This window comes from Dendrobates tinctorius, unplaced genomic scaffold, assembly GCF_039654945.1.
Source record: "Dendrobates tinctorius isolate UK_male_01 unplaced genomic scaffold, ASM3965494v1 ptg000003l, whole genome shotgun sequence".
Taxonomy (NCBI): Eukaryota; Metazoa; Chordata; class Amphibia; order Anura; family Dendrobatidae; genus Dendrobates; species Dendrobates tinctorius.
In genome coordinates this window covers 50,688,742-50,712,201 of record NW_027361671.1, presented here as the reverse complement: position 1 = coordinate 50,712,201, position 23,460 = coordinate 50,688,742, and the positions used below count along the sequence as shown (strand labels likewise).

Below are 23,460 nucleotides of genomic sequence, written 5' to 3'. Positions count from 1 at the left end.
ATTGTTTTTTATTATGAATGTTGACATGGAAAAGCAGCTGGTTTCCTATCCAAGCCCCACTAGGCTTGCAGGCCCTTTGATATACAGTATAACCAAGCAAGGTGGCCTAGCTTTTTAGTGGCACTTCCACAACTATAATTATATACCTATAAACATAAGAAGCACATGCCATATTTTTTTTTTTTAAATGATATGAATCTTTATTAAACAGACATTGTATTTGAATTAAAAATGTCATAGGAGACAGAAAATATACAAAAAGGAGCTGCAATTACAGAGGTTAGGTATACCAAAAATGTTGAAAAGACTTTGTAAAAAAAGAAAAAAAAAAAAGTTAATCAAAACTCTTACATATATCAAGACAGTACTTATGGTGTTCAATGCTTCAAAAATCAAAACTCAAGGACATTTACTGTTGGTATAATAATGCTTCAAAAATCAAGTAGTCAAGCAATCAACAATCCTTATTTAAATGGTCCTAAGACCTATTTATCAAACAGAGTAATCCAATTAGACTCACACCTTAAAGTGCTAGGTGCTTTAAGTTGAAGGTAAAAAACATCCAAGTGGACAAAAAGTGCATTGAACTTAAGAGGATAGTGATGCAATTGATTCTTACTCATAAAGGTCAAAAAGATGATGTAAATTTGATCATCACAAAAAAGTTCTTTTGCGTACGCATGCGTCGTTTCGCTGGGTCCGGCAAACGCAACATGTTGCGTTTTTTGAGGCATCAAAAATCCGTCAAATATGTGCAGGCATGCGGATGCGTGCGTCAAAAAACGCATTACTGTCTATGGGAATGCATTGGTACACAAGGACATGCGTACGCATGTGTTCGATGCGCATGCGTTCTTCAAAATATATATAGAAATCCCATGAGACACACCCATTTTTGTCTGGTGTCATCTATAGCATGCACATAATGCAAATGCATCTCAAAACGCATGCTCACGCAGCGGTTTTTTCCGTCATGCGTAAGATGATGCGCATAAAAAGCGCTGCGTAAACATGTGTTTTGCATGCGTTTGCGCATGCGGATGATACGCTGCGGACTCAATCGCTAATGTGAACCTAGCCTTAACTGGCTGTGCTGCAGACAGGACTGTTTAAATTGGTCTTTACTGATTGATTATGACAAGGTATCTGTGTGGACATGTAACGGGCTGCAAAAATTAAGGGGGTTGTGTAGAATCTTCAATCTTTGAACTCACTGCTTCCTTCTTGCATTCAACGGCCCAAACTGTGCACTTTGTTGCTGCAAGCAGATGCTGCTTTGCCTCGTCAGCATCCAAGGGGCACTTGCTGGCTCTATATTAGGGTATGTGCACACGTTGCGGATTTGCCGCTGCGGATCCGCTGCAGATTTCCTAGTGATTTACAGTACAATGTTATTCTATGGGGGGAAAAAAACGCTATGCACATGCGGAAAAATCGCGTGGAAACGCAACGGTTTATTTTCCGCAGCATGTCAATTCTTTGTGCGGATTCCACAACGTTTTTACTCCCATTCCATTATAAGAATCCGCAGGTGTAAAAACGCAGGTGAAATCTGCACAAAATCCGCAATAAAGATGCAGATTCCATGCCGAAAATTCCGCACAGCAATCTGCAACGTGTGCACATACCCTTAAGGAGCTTATCAAGGTTGCTCCTCTTGCCTAGGAGTCCAGCCACCATTCCCCTGGACACCGGTGAGAGCGGCAGTAGGGGAGTACATTATTACACCAACATTACATTATTACATGCATATATGCACACAAAAATATATAGATAGGAGCGCTTATTTATTTTTACTCATATAGCGCTTTACAGACATTGGCACTTCCTAACTGATACTAGACGGTTGTGACCTCTACATTTGTGTTGCATTTTGATGATGTTCCACCTATCCTATAGGGGGCCTTCTGCAGAGCTTTGTGTTGGCCAAGTTCTCCTTGCTGGGAATACCAGTTTCATACATTTGTGGGTGGCTATTCCCTTTTTTTTTTTTCTTCTCTACAACGATCCATGTTTTTTTTTTCTCTGTCATTTTTCACTCTGCTCTGGATTAGTTTCTAGCCATTTGTTAGTTTTTACAATTCATGTCTTATCCATTTTTCTGTTGTGAAAAACAAGCAAAATATTTGTCTCTCCTACTTATTAATCTATGAAATACAAACCGCAATCACAGAGCTGATCATTTCGGGTCTATATTTGGATGTTATCCATCTGTATACCAGGCCCTTGGCATTTTTAACCAGTAAATGGAGTTTGAATGGAGATGTCTTAGTGCCCAGGTAAAGATGAAATGGTTGATTGCCAGAAAAATACTTTTCCTACTCAAGTAATACATCACATTTACTCTGATTGGATGTGCTTATGCCTCTGGAACAACACGATTACCAAAATAAATGTCTTTTCTGATTGCTTCACTTGGCCTTTTAAGATAAGTGTCCTGTGAGTGGGAGTGACGCCGGGCATCGTCTGAATCTGATATAGAATGAAGTTATAGAAAGAAAAGTCCTTCGCTTACAAGCCACAACATCAGCTCGCAAATTAATTTTGTTATGGGGGAATCTTCGTGAAGGCCACCACCTGCTATCTCATGGGAAGATTTATGGTGTTTTCATATGATCAGTGCAGAATTAATCAGCGCTACAATTATGCCCTTTAAGGAAAATGAAAAAAGTTTTGGTGCAGGCAAAGAGTGAAGGAAAGTTCAAGAGCATATTTGATGTAAAGGTTGTCTGTCATAGATAGCTGTACATTTGGGCTGGCAGCTAATCCTCCTGCCTCCATTATGCACACTCGGCACCTTCCAACAACTGCCGTCGTGGGAAAGTCAGGACACCTTCATATGCATTAGATTGTCAGCAGACTCTTCTAAAATCAGATGATATCTCCAACATAGACCTAATTTTTGTCCTTCGTCTTGTAGCCTTTAAACGGGCTACGCGCACATGCATTGGTACAATCTCATGAGTTGTCAGGATTTTGCTTTCTTGAGGATTTATGCAATATTTACATGGATAGATAATTATTAATAATGATTAAATATTGTGAAAGATAGTTTACATTCATTGGAAATTGCTGAATTCTTCATCCGTAAGAAAGAAAACAATCTTGGCAGTTACATAGAATAAGGCCAAATTCACCGATGGTCTGCGAGAAACGGTGGACCTTACTCGTACATGTCTATAAATGGGTCAGTATCTGGCACACGCGTGGCGTTTATGTTGCACCCACATCCTGGATTAAATACAGATGCATCAATTTGATCTGGGAAGTAAATGATTACGGTATAGGCTCATTCAGATGAGTTATTATACCTGCATGTACTGTCCATGTTGTAACCAAATACTACACGGACTGCACACTGACCATTGTTACTGAAAACGAGGGTCTAGATGGTAGAGTTTTCCCATAGACGAATAGCAGGCACTATTCTCTTCCGAATTTCACCTGAGACTTGCGTATTCTATTCTATGGGAACGCAGAAAATTGGATCTTATACGGATGATCCGTATTTCATCTGCTTTTCACCAACACTCTGCCATTATTTACATAGGAAAATGGATTAGGTCTTGGGAATTATCTTTACTGATTATGTGTAAAAATGGATGCCATATGGATGTGAAAAATTGCCCTACGAGGACTCGTGCACACGTTCAGTAAATGGATGCAGACATTTCTGCACCATTTCTGTATCTCTAGGCAGGAAAACCGCCGCTGAAATAATCGTGCGTTTTTGTCTGATTTAAGTCAATGAAAAACGCACAGAGAATTGACATGCTGTAGATTACTTTCTGCACCCAATCTGCAAGTCACAAATACGCTACGTGTGCGTGACCGGTCCGGTTTCTCCTTCACTTTCCTGGCATCAGCATTGCATCAGGTTTTGCTATCAAATCTGCAGTGTGTGCACAAGCCCTGAATGATACATGGATGGAATGCGGATGACCATACAGATGAAAATTGGCCTTTGTTTTCTAGATAAAAGCAAAAATGTAGATTTAGAACTCCCCAACTCCATGTCTCCATGTCGTCTTGGTTTTATGTCCATTATTATAGTGTATTTAAATATATAAATGATACTGTTTTTTAGAAAATATAAAATGGCCAAAAACCCACACATTTGATAGTCATTCTTGCCTCCTTTATTTTTCAGCTCCATCTAGCAGCCCTGGCTTCTTTAAAAGGAGACATAGTGGAGCTAAATAAGCGCCTTCAGCAAACGGAGCGGGAGAGGGACGTCTTGGAGAAGAAGCTTGCAAAATCTCAGGTTAGTCCTCACATTTAGCATCTAAAATCCTTTAAACCCGATCAGGATAAGGAATTGTCCTTCAGATTGAGAAATGTTCCTTTGCTCTGCGCTGGATTTTAATTTTCTTAATGCACAGTGTTGTGAATGATGTAGTAATCCACAAATGTGATTCCACTGGGACAGGAGAAGGCTTCCTCTGTGTGGGACAAGCTCTTGGCAGGATTCCTACCAAGGACACCGAAGGGGAGGCCAAGAGCTGTTGGAGCCTGCAGCAAAACACTACAGTGTGGTTGCAGAAGGTGCCCATGAAATGATTGTTACTGCTACTCCGCTTCTCCCCAAAAGCTTCTTATCCCATACACAGATACCGCATGACAAGTCTTTTTTGTGTCCCCCCCCCCCCCTTTTCCCTTTTTAAAGACATATTTTCCAAAGGCTCATTCAGACATCCGTGTTTTTTTCTGGTACGTGGAAAAAAAAAAAATTGATTTCTCATCAGGATTTTGGATCAGATTTTATTTCATTGTTTCCTCAGTATGTCCATTTTTACCTTCACTTTTTCATCAACTCTTTGTAGATTGTGAGCCTTTGCGGGCAGGGTCCTCTCTTTTCTACCAGTCGTGATTTGTTTTGTTGAAGATTACTGTACTTGCTTTTATTACATATACCCCTCCTCACATGTAAATCGCCCCATGGAATAAATAGCGCTATAATAATAAATAATAACTTCTTCTAGTTATTATGATATTAAAGGTAAGCTGTCTGCAGAAAATGACCTACTGAGTAATGCAAGATTTTGTTACTTGTTTAAAAAAATAATAAAAAGGCAATTTTTTTTATTAAAAATCAAAATGAGTAATCTTGCAAATTTCACAGTGGCCGCTGGAGTTTTCCTCCTTAGATTCGTACTAAGTGTCCTTTCACAAAGAGTTTTCAACTGTTTCTTTATCATCAGAGGCAGTATTACAGTGACAGGTAACACCTCTATGCACAGCTGATAATACAGGATCCACCAATCACAGTAGGTGATGTCACAGCTGACCTGCTCCCCCTCCATTCATAATGACCTTTGCACATGCGCATTAGATGCTTCAATACAAAAAGAGAGGGTTATAGGGTTGGAATCCTAGTTGTGGCTAACGTCCATGTGCACAACAGGAACCATGAGTCTAAAAAGCCCCCCCAGTGACTAGTGTTATTCTCAATACAGATTGTGATATGGAAAAAAAGATGCTAAAAATGTGAAAAATAGATTTAACAGGATTACCTAGTTTAAACAATAGTTAATTTTCTGATTGACTTCCCTATAGAAATGGTTGGCACACAGAAGGGTCCAATGTGCTGACCGCAATTTTGACAGGTCCATACACTTATTATTATTATTATTATTTATTGTTATAGCGCCATTTATTCCATGGCGCTTTACATGTGAGGGGGGTATACATAAAAACAAGTACAATAATCTTAAACAATACAAGTCATAACTGGTACAGGAGGAGAGAGGACCCTGCCCGCGAGGGCTCACAATCTTCAAGGGATGGGTGATAATACAGTAGGCGAGGGTAGAGCTGGTCGTGCAGCGGTTTGGTGGATCGGTGGTTACTGCAGGTTATAGGCTTGTCGGAAGAGGTGGGTCTTCAGGCTCTTTTTGAAGGTTTCGATGGTAGGTGAGAGTCTGATATGTTGTGGTAGAGAGTTCCAGAGTAGGGGTGATGCGCGAGAGAAATCTTGTATGCGATTGTGGGAAGAGGAGATAAGAGGGGAGTAGAGAAGGAGATCTTGTGAGGATCGGAGGTTGCGTGCAGGAAAGTACCGGGAGACGAGGTCACAGATGTATGGAGGAGACAAGTTGTGGATGGCTTTGTATGTCATGGTTAGGGTTTTGTAATGGAGTCTCTGGGCAATTGGGAGCCAGTGAAGGGATTGACAGAGGGGAGAAGCTGGGGAATAGCGGGGGGACAGGTGGATTAGTCGGGCAGCAGAGTTTAGAATAGATTGGAGGGGTGCGAGAGTGAGGGGAGGCCGCAGAGCATGAGGTTGCAGTAGTCAAGGCGAGAGATGATGAGGGCATGGACTAGGGTTTTTGCAGATTCTTGGGTGAGGAATGAACGGATGCGTGAAATATTTTTGAGTTGAAGTCGGCAGGAAGTGGAAAGGGTTTGAATATGTGGTTTGAAGGAGAGATCAGCATCAAGGATTACTCCGAGGCAGCGAGCTTGTGGGACTGGGGAGAGTGGGCAGTCATTTACTGTAATTGATAGGTTCGTAGGGGGGGTCACGTGAGATGGGGGAAAGATGATGAATTCTGTTTTGTCCATGTTGAGTTTCAGATATCTAGTGGAGAAGAAGGATGAAATAGTGGACAGACATTGAGGGATTCTGGTTAGTAGGGAGGTGATATCTGGTCCAGAGATGTAGATCTGTGTGTCATCAGCATAAAGATGATACTGAAAGCCATGAGATTCTATGAGCTGTCCCAGGCCAAAGGTGTAAATAGAGAACAGCAGGGGCCCTAGGACTGAACCTTGTGGGACTCCGACAGATAGGGGGCGAGGTGAGGAGGTGGTGTGTGAGTGGGAGACGCTGAATGTCCGGTCTGTTAGGTATGATGAGATCCAGGAGAGGGCCAAGTCTGTGATGCCGAGGGATGAGAGGGTCTGTAATAATAGGGAATGGTCCACTGTGTCAAAGGCAGCCGACTTGCAGATACACTTGCAGATGGGTACATTTAATCCATGACTCTGATAAAAAACAGGCATGTCTTCATGAATCTTATGCTGATTTACAGTCTGACAAAAGACGTGTGATCAGCCTCATAGGCTGTAATGGGTTCTATCATGAATAATACGTATAGCACATGTACAAGTAAACTGAATGAGACCTAACTAATGTGCCGTCCAGTGCTGTAGGTGTAGTAAAGACCTAAACTCTCTGCACCTCTCACCCGTCTGTGCCCTTCCAGCTCTGTCCATTTCCAAGTTTACTGATTGAAGCATGGGGAGGTCCTTTGTTTGTTTGTTTTTTTGTTTTTTGTTACGCTTAAATTTTTTAATTTTAAAACGTCCATATAATGCCCCAATGTGATTACTGACTGTGGGAAATATTTATAAAAACTGGTGAGCAGCAAAGTGGCAGATAGTGCCACTAGTGCGAGTGATTGATACTGATGGGTGTCAGCTTCCGGCAGATGTTCTCACTCTTGCAAACATTACAGCAGGCTCTTTCAGTAAGAGTTTCATGAGATCTGGCATTCTGAAGAAAGTGTAAGATTGGTTTGTGCAATTGCTTCTGAGCAGGAAGGTGTGCCTGGAAGAAGAGGTTACTGAAAGCCACCCATTGTGTCTTCTAGACAGGAAGAATGAAGATCGTCTGTCCCTGCCCCGGAATCGCATCTCACAACTAAGCTAGTTTTATGCTGAGAAATTCTAGATCTCATGAATCCTGTGTAGACGTAATTCCCCTACATCGACAAGTAATGACATTGTGAAGAGTCATCTGCAGGACAGGCAGACACGGCAGCGCCAGGGCCACAGAAAGCGCACATACGGGGATCAAAATGTAATTCAATGCAGGTCTCCAAATCGGCAACCCCCAAAATCCAGTGCTTCTGTATGTCCCCGATACAGCGTGGTTCTCACTCAGCCTGTGCCCCTGGATGTAACCGTATTGGTATAAAGAGTCAGTGATTTGTATTGTGGAGCTAAGTGTTGTGATTTTGGATGTGTAGCAACATGTCAGTAGATCACACCAGTGGTTTCGGCAAGACTGTCTTCATCCTTTCCTGGATATCTACAATATTTGTTTCCAAAACTGTAAATTAATTTTTCCATGGGGCCCCTTGACAGATAGTGACTGACACGGAGGGCCAAACCAATACTTTGAAATTAATTCTATGCATTATTGTCATTAACATTGTTATTTTTTACTGCCTATTATTGTGCAGATCAAACTTTATAATTTGCTGATTTTTATAGGGTTTATCAAGAACATTAAATGATAAGGCTTCTTTTATTCATGTGCCGACAGCCCCCACTCACAGTATAATGGTTCCACAGTTCCCCAAACAATATACTGGAACCCTCAGTCCCCCCCCATATACAGAATGTTGGCCCACACACGGTGTGACACTCTCCCACTAAAAGTATGATACAAGACACATTTTGATGGCCCTCAGAAAGTATGAATGCCCCCACACAGTATGATCCCTAACAGCCCTCAAACACATATGATGGCTCTCACAGCTCGCCACACAGCATAACGCTCTCCACAGTCACAAAAAGTATGATCCTACACAGAATGATGGCACCCATGAGGTATGATACCCTACAACTCAATATATACAGATTGATGACCACCCCGCAGCACCAATACATTATGATGGCCACCACAGCCTCCAAATTGTATGATGCCCTTATAGTCCTCTCATACAATATTATCCACCACAACCCTCAAACACAATTATGGACCCATCTCACCCCCAACACAGTATGATCTCCAACAAACACAGAATGATCCCCACAGTATGACCCCCCCCCCAACAGAGAGTGAAAATCCCCACAGCCTCAACACAGAATCAGGACCTCCACAGTGTGATCCTAACAGTCCCCAAACACATAATGGTGCGTGCTTATATTCCTGCTACAAGTGAACAGGGCCATGGAGTCGGTGGAGTTGGTATAAAATGCACCTACTCTGACTCTTAAAACATATAATAAATTGGGTACAGTGGCTCAGTACAGGATGGGCTGTAAATGTTTTCATAAGAATTTGGGAAAGTTCTGAAATGTTCTATAAATGTCTGTTCTGTTCCTGATCTAAGGATCTCGGCTTTTAGTGGAAATGAATCTGTGCAGCTCTTTATGTACATGCTCAGTAGTGCTGCGGAGTCCGAGTCAGAGAAATTGAGAAGTCGGAGGTTTGTCTTACCGACTCCACAACCCTGCAAGTGAATGGCAAAAAGCAAACACACACTACTCACCTGACTTCCGTTCCCCCGCACTGCTCCAGTCCTTGCTCTACTCACTAAGGCTCCACAGCAGGTACACTCTAATGACATCACTGCGCCCGCTGCGGTGACAGTCACACAGGCTGGTGGAAAAACTATCAGCACCCCAGAAATTCTAATTTTTGAGACTGAGGACTATTCAGAGGGTTGCTGCCTGACAAAGGGACATGTCCCTAAAAAGTAGCAATTGCATTTCCACATGCTTTTTTCCTCTGCTGTGTCTCCTGCCAGGATGAATGTTGATTAAAGGGAACTTGTCATGTTTTGAAACGTTAATAACCAGCAGATACGTTTTTGTTTTTTTTAAATAAACCTGTGTGTGATAACTTACTTGCCTACCGCTGTCTTCTCCGGTTTCCAGCACTGCTTTGCCCTTTTCTCAGGGACGTCCCCACTCGTCAGACTCTCCGGGTCACACTCTGTGCGTGAGCTAGAAGTCTTTCTTACAATATAAGCCCATGGAGTCTCGTTCTCTGCCTCATTCTGACGCTCTACACTGTAATAGTCACTTCCAGGTCACACAAAACACGGTGTCACTTGGAGGACAGTGATGTCACTCAGAAGAGAAGCAGAACAGTACTGGAAACCGGAGAAGATCGTGGTAGGTGACCGTATTAACACCCACATTACACTACATGCACGACATAGACTTGATTAAAAAAAACAAACTTTGTGAGTGCTTCTCTAATAGCATTCTAAAGCTGCCTGGTCGCCGGACTGAAAGAATGGGGATTCTATCCAAACTGCAGCACACAGGCCAGTAAGTGATACATCGCCGGAATCAGGCTCTTTGCCCCTACATCATGTTTCTCTCAGATGACATAAAAACCTGCTGACGGATTCTCCATAAGTCAGACCGCTAAGAAGTGTTCAGCTCCTTTAGTTCTTAGTTGCATGTTCTACATTAGATCCCTCTTGTGTCTGGACATTTCCATACTGTGACTGATTTTCATACAACTTTGCGCGGAATGGTTTACCAAATTTCAGGAAACCTTTTACCAGATATTCTGTGAACTGCAGGGAGATATTGGTTTAGTGACTGATGTCCTCGCATATTAGTAAAATGTTCTTTATAATCACTCGTTTATGAAAACGTATTTGTGTTTTGACTGTAAAAATATTCGCCCTGTACCAAAGAATGAGTGTCTGAAGGGGAAGATATTTACTAGTGCGCTTCAGCTTCCTGTAAGAGTGGAATGATTGCTGTGGATGTTTGCTATTGCTCTGTGATACAATAGAATCCCTGCCGTCTCCTACTTCAATCATCACGTGTGGGGTGCACTGCAATAAATCTCCCCTCTGACCGGAAGATACTGACTGCTGTGGTGTAATAATGGCTGATAAGTTGGGTTTTTATAGTGTGTACAAGGCCATAGCAGAGAAAAAGTGCAGCATTCATCTTCGGAGCTGTCACACCACATACCTATAAATTGTCACAGAAGACGACCTGCAGCTAGTTGGGTTTTTACTGCCGATTGTGAAGTGAAATGATGTGGTGTCTCTATTAATCTTCAGGTCACCATCGTTATTTGTATAGCAGTTGGCTGGCACTGGACGTGATTTGTCTGGAGCGCCCGGACACACGGGGAGCCCAGGTGGCTAGTACCATGTCGGCAGCCGTGTATACATGTGTTGGGCGAGGCCAGTACCATGACCTGTATGTCTTCTCTCTGGTTAGGGCTGATTCTCGGTACAGCTGTTGTATTTCCTGTACTCGGGTCTCTGTCCTCCAAAAGACGTGTCAGAAGGGTAACAGGACAGTGGTCTAAAGACATAGATCCGAGGCTGCAACAGGCATGTTAACGTCGGGTCCAAAATTAGTATTGGATCGCAGGATCAGAAAGTCAGGCTGGGTTTAGTACATGGAATATCCAGGGCCCTGAGTCAGGCCGGGTTAAACCATAGGAATGGAAACAGGAGAAGAAAAAAGAAATACAGGGACCTGGAAATATCGCAGTTGTGTGCTTTTAGGGTTTAGGATGAGCGATCTCACAATGAGAGCTGTGACGTCCAATCATCATGGTTTCGCTACCTTCTGGGCAAATAATTCGCTACCATGGCCAGTATTGGCTCACCGCTGACAACTGCTCATTAGCCCAGAGCTGTATAGCCTCCGTAGACATTGGCCGCCATGTCTAGGGAGACAGAGAAACACTGTAGGGAAACCAGGGTGATACCTTTATAAAAAGATCCGGGTAATCTCCTCACCTGAGCGGGATGTGTAGGTACAACTGCTGTGAAAGCTCAGTAACGGTTGCTGGTATCCTGTGGCTTGAATGACACAACAGATCACATTTTGGGCCTGCGCTTCTGTTCTTGGCACAACAAATAAGCTGCCATTGTTTAAAGGGAATCCGTCAGCAGTTTTTTGCTATATAATTGGAGAGCACTAAGTTGCAGGAAGTGACCCTGATTCCAGCAATATATCGCTTACTGGACCATGTTTTGATGTTTCAATACAATCAGTGTTTTATCAGCAGTAGATTATCATACCAGGACAAGCTACCTCGTGCTTCTTAGTCCAGCCACATCCCCAGCCCTGATTAGCAGCTTTCTGCCCCTATACAATGCACACAAAAAGCAGTGGTGTGGATGGGGTTATACACAGCTCAACAACTCCGATCTGTAAAGAAAACTGTGACTCTATCACAACTGCTGATCCCGGCTGTGTTCTACATTGCAAGACAGACTTTTACATTGTGACAATAAGAGAGAAGATTTATACGATATGTTTATGAACTAAAAATTAAAACAACTGTTAATTTTTTTTTTTACTTTTCATGTTTGAGTTGTATTTTGCCTAAAGCCGTTAAGAACATTTAATGCTTTGAGACATATAACTTTATTACATCAGTCCGCGTGTAGCTTGTGCTGCTCCATGTTGACAAAGAGCCATAATATCTCAGATCCCCAGCGCTAATAACTGGGGTCGGCCATTACCCAGATGCATACATATGATTAGAGTGAGGCAGCGGCGTCTCTGTGTCAGTTTGTATTGCAGTTCTTGATTGTCTTACGGTGTCCCCACTTAGTTAGGTCTGCATTTTTCTTAAGTTCATCGTATTTTATTGACTAGCTGACGATGAAAATGGCGGAATTGGTTTATCCATTGTTACGATTAGTGCTTGTGAGAACCTATGAATTATTAATTGCTACATAGCTGTAAGAGCGGACCTAGTGTCTTGTTATATTAGGCGGCATTAATATCCCGAGCTTATTAAACAACCAGCAATTATTCTGTGGACAGTGCTAAAATATTATCAGCCATTTGGGACCGCAGAGTGCTAGTCAGTGGGAGAAATGTTGACAGAACATTTTGCAAACATGTCCTTTTCCATCATCTTTACGCATAATGTAACCCTGATAAGAAGTCTCCCAGAATAATAATGAGTTCTCATCTCTGCAAGGCGTAGTGTCCATAGGATTTTATCGATTCCTATTCTCTCCATGGTCACACGTTGCCAGTATAGTGTAATTACATGTAGCCTCACTCTCCGAATTAAAGGGGTTTCCCACTAAAAACATAGCTCTTCAATATCAGACCGGCGGGGCTTCAGCGCCCATCATACCGGAAAAGCTACTGATCAGCAATACCTGGGAGCAGCCGCTAAGTAGTCTGGTGACACGGTACACTCGGTACGCTGTTCACATTCGGCGACTGTTGGAGCTGGTAACAGGTGATCCATGCCAATGCCATGTGTCGGACCCCCACCTATATGATACTGATGACCTGTCGGAAATCCACGCTCAGTATCTGGTCAGTATTGTACATCTGTAAGCTAAAACCAGGAGTGGGTGATAAATCCAGAAGTGGTGACGTGTTTCTATTATACGTTTCCACTGATTGTTCCTCTCATGGTTTTGGCTTACAAATACTGATGTAAAACACTGACCAAATACTGAATGTGTGAACGTGACCTAAAAGTGAGTCATCAATATCATTATATTGGGAAAACCTCTTTTTAAAGCGGATCTGTCACCAAATTTCACAATATAAACTGCATTTATTATATAGGTCTATTAGTGTACTTACTTTATAAATATCTGTAAGAAACACTATAATCATGAATGTATAAACTCAATCTATGCCCACGTTTGGCTGATTGACAGCTCCTCAGTGTCCCTCCTCCCTGCTGCTGCTGAGAATTCTCACTGCTCAGTACAAGAAGCAGCTGTCAGGCTGTGTAGGCAGAGATTCAATATACCGCACTTGGACTCATGAGCTCTCACACTATTTAGCTAGCCTCCTAAATTGATAATTTTAATGCCAAGATTATTTTATAGTAAGTATACAAACCTCATCAGGTCCAAGAGACCTATTAATGCATTCAGTTTGTATTGTGAAATGTGACAGATTCAGTTTTAAGTGGTAATCACATGAAGAACACCACTGTCTATAAGCCCAATGAAGGCATCTGGATGGTCTCCACACTTGGTTGGTACCCGTTATAGGAGGGGTTGGGGGAGGGAGAGGAGGTAAGTCAGAATGCAGGAATGACTCCCCTTTTGATGGGCTCAAGCCATGGCTGTATTGCTCAGATAGCCGTTCATGGTCACTATGTAATGCTACACGTTGCAGCTGGAGGCCATCCTGGATACTCATGGCTTCATCTGACAAAATCAGATGTGTGTGCGAGGAGCAGGACCCATGGGCAGCATCGGGTCACTGTTGTGACATCATTGCATAAAGGGATGGTTTCATTTCTGTCCTTTTTATGGTACTTACAGCTTATGTACATAGGAGCGTTCTCCGTGAGAATCCATTGCATTCTGTACTGCAAAATATTGATTTTCTTTGGCACCAACTATAATTTGTCACGAGAATACTTTTCTACCATACAATACATGATCATATTTTGTATTTTTACTTTTCGGTGGGGCAGAGGAAAAAAAAAGGGAACATTAATAAAATGACTAGCGCTCTTCCTTGCTCTGACCTTATAATCTATACCGTCAGATAATAGGGCCGAATGGCAAAGCTGAATGCGCCACAATCCCGGTGCGTCAGAAATCCGGCACGTGCCTTACATCAGTTATTGGTTTTGTCTTTTTTTTCTGCTTTACTTGTTGAGTGGCCTAGACTGAGATGGGGCTTAGTTTCCCAGGAAGGGGAACCTTGTGAAATATAGGACCCGCGTTTCAGCCTAAAGGAAGCCAAGCGATGGGAGGTGTAAGCCTGGACTAGACGATTGGAAGATGGACGGCAGTTTTCAAAACCACATGAGCCAATGTTATATTTAATTTTAGACATTTTATATTCAGGCTAGACTGAACATGAAATAAATTAGAGAAGACTGGTAATTCTGCCTCGTGTTTTCTTCTGTGTTTTTTTTTATTTTTGTGACGACGGTGTGCTTACTTCTACTAGTGTGAACAGTCTCATCTGATGCGGGAACATGAGGATGTCCAAGAGAGGACAACATTGCGGTATGAAGAAAGAATCACTGAGCTGCACAGCATTATCGCCGAGCTAAACAAGAAAATCGACCGCCTCCAAGGGACAACAATTAGGTATTGTTCATTTACCCTTTCTTAGTTGCTAAATGTGTTTCTAAAATGGTGTAAAACATCCTTGGACTTTAGACTGCTCATGTCTATAAACTCTTCCCACTTATTGTCTTTCATAGGGGTGTATATTTTTGCAATAATTCCCATATCTAGAAATTTTCTCTCTACTCCATCAAATTTTTCAGTATTTTTTACATCAAGGATATCAGTTCTTGACGCCTGTCTTCTATGGAAGAAGTTGCTCAAATTGTATAACCAGAAAAAAAAAAAAAAAAAAAAAAAAACTTGCATGCAAGGGCTTCTCCGACAAATACAAGTTAACACAAATCTTGAGGATAGGTGACAAGTTTTTGATTGGTGGGTATCCGACTGCTGGGACTACCACAAATAGACAACAAGGTACTTTCATGCCCATTAGAATAGAGCAGCAGTGTGCATGCCCAACACCCACTCCATTAATTCTCTGTGGATGCAGATGGCAGCAGTGAAGCATTAGCACTGCCGCTGCAGCTACATTCCTCCTATCACTGCAGGAACGAGTGTTTGGACCCCCCAATGATCAGTATATTATCACCTATCCCAAGTACATGATACATCACTGGAATCAGGGTCTCTGCCCCTACATCATGCTGCTCTCAATTGGTGTTGAAAAAACCTGGTGACAGGTTCCCTTTAAGCTTTTGGTATATTAAAAGAAAAATGAGCCTGTCATCTTGCCTGTGTTTTATACCGTAAGGTTAAACAGAATGGTGCTTTGTGTGCAGCCAGTAACAGAGCATCTCCTATATGACTAACAGGTTAATGTATATTATTGATGTGCCCCACAAAGTGTCATTGTGTACAGTGTGGGGACCGTACACGTAGGAAAGGAATCTAACCGTGAAGATAATTATAAGGGAGTTTCCTCTGCTGTTTCTTGTTTCAGTTTGTTTGAAATGTTATTTTGTCATTCCTAATTCTAGTTCTTACAGAAGTCTAAGAGGAAAATGGAGGGAGGAGTGTGAACTTCACCTAGAAGATAAACTAAGGCTAATAGAGACACCAATTGTGTGCTAATATACACAGACACCTGGGAGATCCCTGCACATCCTGCGTGACACGGACAACTCCCCTCTTACTAATGGTTGATAATCTGGGAAACGAAGTGCAGGAAATTTGTAATAATAGATATGTGTAATAAGGGTGAACCACTCCCTTTATAAGACCATAAGTGAGTAGTTTGGTGCTCAGGGGGCGAATCTGCCACCTGCCATGCCGCCAGTTGAGCCTCTTGCTTCAAGTGGCACCATCTAGTGCAACGCCTAACTCCTTAACCCGCCCACCCGAGCCTGTTTTCACCATCATGACCAGGCCAAATTTTACAATTCTGACCAGTGTCACCAGGTGGATAAACCAAATGAAGAAAACTGTAAAATATATGATTTTTATTAATAATATTGAAATATAAATGACATAAAAAATAGGGGAAGTCAAAATGACAAAATATGCAAAACCACAGCACAATTATTGTAGTGGGTACTAGGACATTACACACTCCTTGAGAAAGCCACCAGGCGAAACGTGCGTCAGAATCATAGGAGCCACAGGGTACGGACTATTGGTATATTTTCCCTTCACCCATGACCGCACACCTGAGAGAGGGATCCGCCCCGCCAGGACAGGAACCTACTGAAATATAAGGGGTGGCACCTCTCCCCCGCTTCAGTTGGGTACCTGTCCTGGAAGGGAATCCCACACTGACAGCGGCGGTGCCTGTCATAGGTGAAAGAACCCAGGCCCGTCCCGGCGCGGGAAGAACAGGTTACCTCACCTGTAGCGCCGGCCGTTGGGCGTCTGGTAGCGCAGTCCCCGGGGTCTCTCTGAGGCTCTGGGTTCGTGCGGGCACGGGTGGCGGCTCCTGGAGGCTCCACCGCTCCTCCCTCCCCTCGCGCGTGCCAGCGGTCTCTCTCCCTCAGAATGCCTAGCGTGGGAGGGCCGCGGGCGTCTTCCGGCCGCTGACGTCAGCGGCGCAGGGCATCCTGGGAGCGCGCCGGCTGACGTCAGTAAGGCAACGGCAACATGGCGCCCGGTGTCACGCCGGCCTTTTTCTCAGGAAACTGCAGCGGTCGGCCGGCGGTCGCAGGGGGGAGGGGAAAAACGCTCACCGGGACGAGGCTATTTAAAAGAGGAGGGCGGTCAACATGGCCGGGTAACCATGGGGTCAGAGCAGCCGTCTCCACCGTCTCTGCCTCCTTCACAACCCTCCGCTCACAAGCATGGCAGCCGATCAAGCAGCAGTCACCCCAGTCGTAGGTCGGGGGACTCCTCGAGATCCAGAGATCACAGATCACGTGCTCCTCCACAGCCTCCGAGTCCGGTACCCTTGATTACGGGTGGTGAGTGATCTTTGTGAATGTTAGCAAGCTGTTAATAGGGGCCTTCTTTTGTATGTTTAAATTCCTTAGGAAAAACCCAAGAACAATAGAGATTGTGCCATATGTAAAAGCCCCCTAGCAAGAGACTGGCAGAAGGACCTTTGCGCCAGCTGCATCCAGCGAACCATGGCAGAGGAAGCGCCTAGTTTCGCAACCAACCTTAGATCAGTTATCAGGTCGGAGATGGAAGGCTCGCTTAAAACATTGTTAAAAAAGGGAAAAAGAGTAGGAAGGATTTCCCTAGCTCTATCTCAGACTCTTCCTTAGCCTTATCTCAGGCCGAACACCCATCCTCCTCTTCCTCAGATAGCGACACGGGTGGCAAACCGTGTTTCCCAGTAGAAGATACGGATGCTCTCCTCAAGGCCATCAGAGTGACAATGGGCCTACAGGAGGAAAAAACGGCTAAGTCCCTGGAGGACGTCATGTTCGGGGGACTACAAGAGAGGAAGAAACGGACCTTTCCAGTCAATGAAAAGGTCCAGGCACTCATTGAGAGAGAATGGAGGAAGCCTGAGAGGTCAGGAGCTCTTTCCTCCTCCTCTAAGAGGAGGTACCCCTTTGAGCATAAGGACACAGAAATATGGGACAAAGTCCCAAAGATTGATGCGGCGGTGTCCAGGTCATCCAAAAAATCGGCTCTGCCCTTGGAAGACTCAGGGGTACTTAGGGACCCGCTGTATAAAAAGGCGTATTTCTATTTAAGACATGCATGGGAAGCAGCAGCAGGATGATTGAAGCCTGCAATAGCCGAAACCTGCACGGCGCATTCCCTAATGATTTGGCTGCAGCAATTAGAAGAGAGACTGGCTTCAAAATTCTCAAGAGAAAAATACTGGCAGATATGTATCTTCTGCATGGGGCGGCAGCATTTTTAGCGGACCCTTCGGCTGACTCCAAGAGGTTGACAACTAGGGCGGCAGGATTGTCAAACGCCGCAAGGCGGGCGTTGTGACTTAAGGGCTGTCCAGGGGATCTACAGTCTAAAGGGGGTTTTACACTAAGCAATATCGCTAGCAATATCGCTAAAACGTCACTGGTTTTGTGACGTTATAGCGATATTGCTAGCGATATCGCTATGTGTGATACTTACCAGCGACCGGCTCCCCCGCTGCTCATCGCTGATCGCGCGAGAATGTCCGGCTCCATTTCTCGTCGGGCGCTTCCTGCTGGGCTTCCTGCTGTGACGATGAGCGACGCGTGGACGCGGGCGGGAGGACGCAGGATCGCTGTGTGTGAATGGTAAGTATCGTCCGCTGCGTCGCTGCTGCATCGCTGTGAGGTCTTTCTGTATGAAAGCTCACTAGCGATCATTTAGCGATGCACCAGCGATCCTGACCGGGTCGGATCGCTGGTTGGATCGCTGGTGCATCGCTAAATGTAAAAGGGCCTTAAAGCTAAGCTGTGCTCTCTCCCATGTGATGGTCTGTTTTTATTCGGAAAAAATCTAGATGACATCCTAGAGAAGGCAAGTGACAGAAAGAAAGGCTTCCCCAGGTTTCCAGCGGATCAGAGGAGGCCGCCCTTTCGGAGAGGAAAATTCAACAGGGGCCGTCCCCCGGGGGATAGAAGGGAAGGAGATAGGAAAATAAAAGGAAAAAGGAGTCCGGTTTTATGTTTGGTGGAGCCACCTCCACTTCCAAGAAATCCCCACAATGACGCAAGTATTCCGGTAGGGGGGGAGATTGGCGTTTTTTTCCCAGGCCTGGGAAAACATCTCTTCCAATGCCTGGATCCTAAACATCATAAGGGAAGGCCTCAAGATTCCTTTTTCACATCACCCCTATCAGGAAGATGATAGAAGAACAGTTGGCTTTGGAATCGGAAATCCTAAGTCTGCTAGACAAACAGGTTCTTTCTGAAGTCCCGAGCAAACAGGAGAAAACAGGGTTCTACTTGCCCCTCTTCCTGATAAAAAAAAAAAAAAAAAAACCGGACCAGTCATTCAGAACAATCATAAACCTCAGAGGCCTCAATCAGTGGATAAAAAAATCAGACCTTCAAGAAGGAGTCGGTAGCTACAGCCATAAAGCTGCTGCATCACGATTGTTTTATGGCCGTAGTCGATTTAAAGGATGCATACTATCACATCCCCATCCACCCAGGTTATCAAAGATACTTAAGAGTGGCTCTCTATATCCAGGGCATTCTCAGGCATTTTCAATTCAGAGCCCTTCCCTTCGGCATATCCATAGCCCCAAGAGTTTTTCCCAAAGTCTTAGCGGAGATGACAGCCTTCCTCCGAATTCACAACATGATCATAATACCCTATTTGGACGATTTCCTAATAGTGGGCAGCTCAGAAGACCACTGTACTGTACAGTTGAAACGAGTGACCGACATCCTACAGAAACTGGGGTGGATGGTAAACGTCAAAAAATCAAGGTTACAGCCCCTAAAAAACAGACTTTTCTAGGGTTTATCTTGGATTCCGAGCAACAAGCCTGTCTACTACCAGAGGCCAAGATAGAAAAGGTGAGGAATGTGACCTTGGCTGCCCTAGACCAACCCCACATGACCCTGAGAAACGTGATGTCCTGTTTCTCCTTCGCCTCATTGGGGGACACATACTGTGGGTGTATGCTTCTGCTGCTTGGAGGCTGACACTAAGTGAAAAAAAGAGGTTAGCTCCTCCTCCGCCGTATACACCCTCGCCCCTATTGCGGGCGTAAATCAGTTTTTTGCTTAGTGTCCATGGAGGCACACGTCTGTTTTTTTTGCTCCAGACTTTTTCCATGAAGACATAAGGTCTTCCGTCAGCCTTCAAAACTATGTTTAGACAGGGGCAACGGATCCTATTGAAAGGGTCCGATTTCCCCAAACCCACAACGGGCGAGCACGTGCGATTGTCCCTCCACGTATCCTCTCCCGCGATGTGGGACACGATGCTGGGCTTAGCCCTGACCACCCCTAGGTATTGAAACCATGGGCTGTACAGAGGCACAAGACTAGTCCATGCAGCCCCCACTGCTCCACCAATGCTTAGACTGCGGTGCTGCAAGGCGGTGGACGGTCCCTCTCCTCACCACCTGAAGGGGTTAGATGGAGCTGGGGTGCCTGCACCGTCCTATTTTTCAAGGCCCCCTCACATACCTGAGCTGGGAAGCCGAAGAGGATCGTCAGTGAGGAGAGGGCCTGGGAGGGCTCCTGCGGCGAAGATCCGGGGCTGGAGCCCTTAGCCGGTTGATGCCACCGGCCATTCTTGGCTGAGCGTGGCTGCAGATGGAGAGCGCGGTGCAGAACAGCCCGCGCCAGTAAGTAGCTCCAATTTTTGCGGCGCCACGGAAGGTCCGCGCGCACCCCCCGTCGCGGGCAGGGGATAAAGGCCACACGTCACTTCCGGCGGCCCGCTCCCCAGGCCTGGGTGGCGGTGGATAAATTTAGTTCCCGGCTTCGGAGCGCGGCTAGGCCACAGAGCCGGAAGTACCACCCCTGGAGCGGTTCATATACTGGCGGCCCGCCCCACAGCTGGTGGCGCGTGATTTTAGTGTGGAGGCATCCAGGAAAGTGGGGGCACAGGACTGGGGTAAGTGCTGCCCGAGAGGCCACGCTACAGGGAAAACGAGGTGCTACCTCCTCCCCCCATCCCCAGCAGCGGACAGATACAGCATGTCCGAAAAAGCAAAGACGCACACTTTTTTTACGCTGCATGCATCTCTTGTCGGGCTGCATTTCTGCGGGCACAGAGCAAGTGATTATGCGAAGCCTGCGAGTCCGAACGTGCCAAGGAGCCCTCCCCTGCGCCTGCAACCGAGGTACCGACCCCCCCGGAGTGGGCCCTATGACTGTCACAGTCCATGGCGTCGCTTACGAGGGCAATCGAGTCCCTTCAGGCCCCAGATAGGGGCAGGGACAGTGGCTCACCGGCCTTAGAAGAAACCTCCACCTCACTAGAGCCTTCGGCCTGCAGGGGCCGCTCTCATTCCAGGCAGACCCGGGGGAAGAGAATCCACGCGGTGTCACCCAGTCCAACCGGTGCTTTGGCATCCGTGAGTTCTGCTTCTCGCTCCCCGTCGCCAGTGGTTGATAGCGAGCAGACCTCAGATTTCGACTCAGACGAGCCCTTTGACCTGGATGCTCCAGGGTCACGTCAGACAGTGGATAGCCTCATAGAAGCCGTCAATCAGACCTTGGGGATTGAGGATGATCCCGCAGCGGCTACAGGGCATAAGGTGGCGTTTAAGCGAGTGAAGCGGCCGCACAGAATTTTTTCCTCTCACCTTGAGTTTGAGGACATAGTGCAGCGACACAGGGATCGACCAGACAGGCGTTTCTCGGGTCAAAAGGCACTCGAAGCAAGGTATCTATTTTCCCCGGACCTCCATAAAAAATGGACGGAATCTCCGATGGTGGACCCACTGGTGTCACGCCTAGCCACTAAAACTGTTATCCATACCTAGTGGTTCCTCTATTAAGGATCCCACGGATCACCTCATAGAGAACTTAGCTCGCTCAGTATATGAGGCATCCGTATCAGCGCTCTCTCGCTTGTTCGCTGAAACTTTGGTAGCCAAGGTCATGATCTCATGATCAGAATCATTAAACAAGGTCGCGCAAGAGCTACCTGCAGAGATATCGGAGATTGCGAGTCAGATCGTGATGGCCGGAGACTACATAATCAATGCATCTTTGGATGTGGCCAATTGCTCGGCACTTGCTGCCGCTAACGCAATTTCTATCAGAATAGCTCTTTGGTTAAGGACATGGCCGATTCTACTTCCAAGAAGTCCTTGACTTCCCTGCCCTATCAGTGTGGCCGTCTATTTAGGAAGAAGTTAGATCAACTTATCTCTGACTCCACAGGAGGAAAGAGCGGTTTTCTCCCTCAACAAAAGATCAAACCACCTTTTCGCCACCCTTTTCAGGCACGTTTTCGGGCCTTTCGCAACCCCGGGTGGACCACAGCGGCCAATTCCACCGCTTCAGGCCTCCCCAACCAGGATAGGGAGCGGCAAGTCTCATATAGAACGAACCCATTGGGGAGAATGCGTACTCACCAGCCCAGATCGAGGGATCCAGATCCCAAAGATCGTCAGCCAAATGACTCGAGGCGTTTACCAGACACCAGCAAGGTGGGCGGCCGACTACTCTGGTTTCGCCACGTCTGGTTCAGTGTCGCAGGCGACGCATGGGTAAAGGAGTTGGTGGCCTCGGATTACAAAATAGAGTTTGTCAGAAACCCTCCAAATCGTTTTTTTCTTTCTCGTCTTCCCAGGGTGGATACCGAGGCAAGAGCTCTGTTGGGAGCCATCGAATCGCTACAGCACAACGGGGTCATTGTTCCCGTGCCAGAGCACGAAAGGGCTCAGGGCTTCTATTCCAACCTGTTTGGGGTTCCCAAAAAGGACGGGTCTGTCAGACCTGTTTTGGACCTCAAACTTCTGAACAAATTAATCAGGGTCAGACATTTCCGGATGGAGTCTCTCCGTTCAGTCATATCGGCCATGGAGCAGGGAGAATACTTGGCCTCGGTCGACATCCAGGACGCATATCTGCATATTCCCATCTTTCCTCCTCATCAAAGGTTCCTGCGTTTCGCCATCAACGGTCGACATTTTCAGTTTGTGGCGCTACCTCTCGGGTTAGCCACGGCTCCCAGAGTGTTCACAAAGGTTATGGCAGTTGTCATGGCCATATTGCATTCTCGAGGCATAGTCGTCTTGCCTTACTTGGACGACCTATTGGTCAAGGGCCCTTCAAGACGGGCATGTGAGGGAAATGTCAACATCACACTAGATACACTTGCCTGCTTAGGGTGGTTGGTCAATTCGAAGATGTCATCCCTTGTGCCAGCTCAGAGTATTTCCTTCTTAGGAATGGTCTTTGTCACTTGCCGAGGGTTGTTGATTCTCCCTCAGGAAAAAGCCCTAGCTCTCCGGCAGGGAGTTCGGACTCTTCGCCAACCAGTCCCTCATACCATTCGTTTCGGGATGAGGATTCTAGGAAGAATGGTGGCAGCAACAGAAGCAATACCGTTCGCCCAGTTCCATTTTCGACCCCTGCAGCACGCTCTCTTGTCAGCCTGGGACAAGAATCCTTTCACGCTCAATCGGCGGTGCCGACTGTCCTCTCAAGTCAGGCAGTCGCTCGGATGGTGGATAACCAATTCCTCTCTGACCCAGGGGAACCCCTTCCCCCCAGACCATTGGTTGGTGATAACAACCGACGCCAATCTCCTCGGCTGGGGAGCAGTGTTTCGCCACCACACGACCCAGGGACGGTGGTCGCCAAAGGAGTCACGCCTCCCGATCAACTTATTGGAGATACGAGCAATTCGGCTGGCTCTG

At 45.7% G+C, this 23,460-nt stretch overlaps 1 protein-coding gene across 7 annotated transcripts in view; it reads left to right on the top strand.

Moving 5' to 3' along the window:
• MCC (MCC regulator of WNT signaling pathway) overlaps positions 1 to 23,460 on the top strand; it is a 517,969-nt gene that overhangs the window by 326,707 nt on the left and 167,802 nt on the right. For all 7 annotated transcript variants that reach the window (XM_073551638.1, XM_073551567.1, XM_073551693.1 and 4 more), the window contains 2 exons: positions 4,151 to 4,264; positions 14,620 to 14,762. In XM_073551638.1, coding sequence (XP_073407739.1) covers positions 4,151 to 4,264; positions 14,620 to 14,762 — 257 coding nt within the window. The remainder of the gene's footprint in view (positions 1 to 4,150; positions 4,265 to 14,619; positions 14,763 to 23,460) is intronic.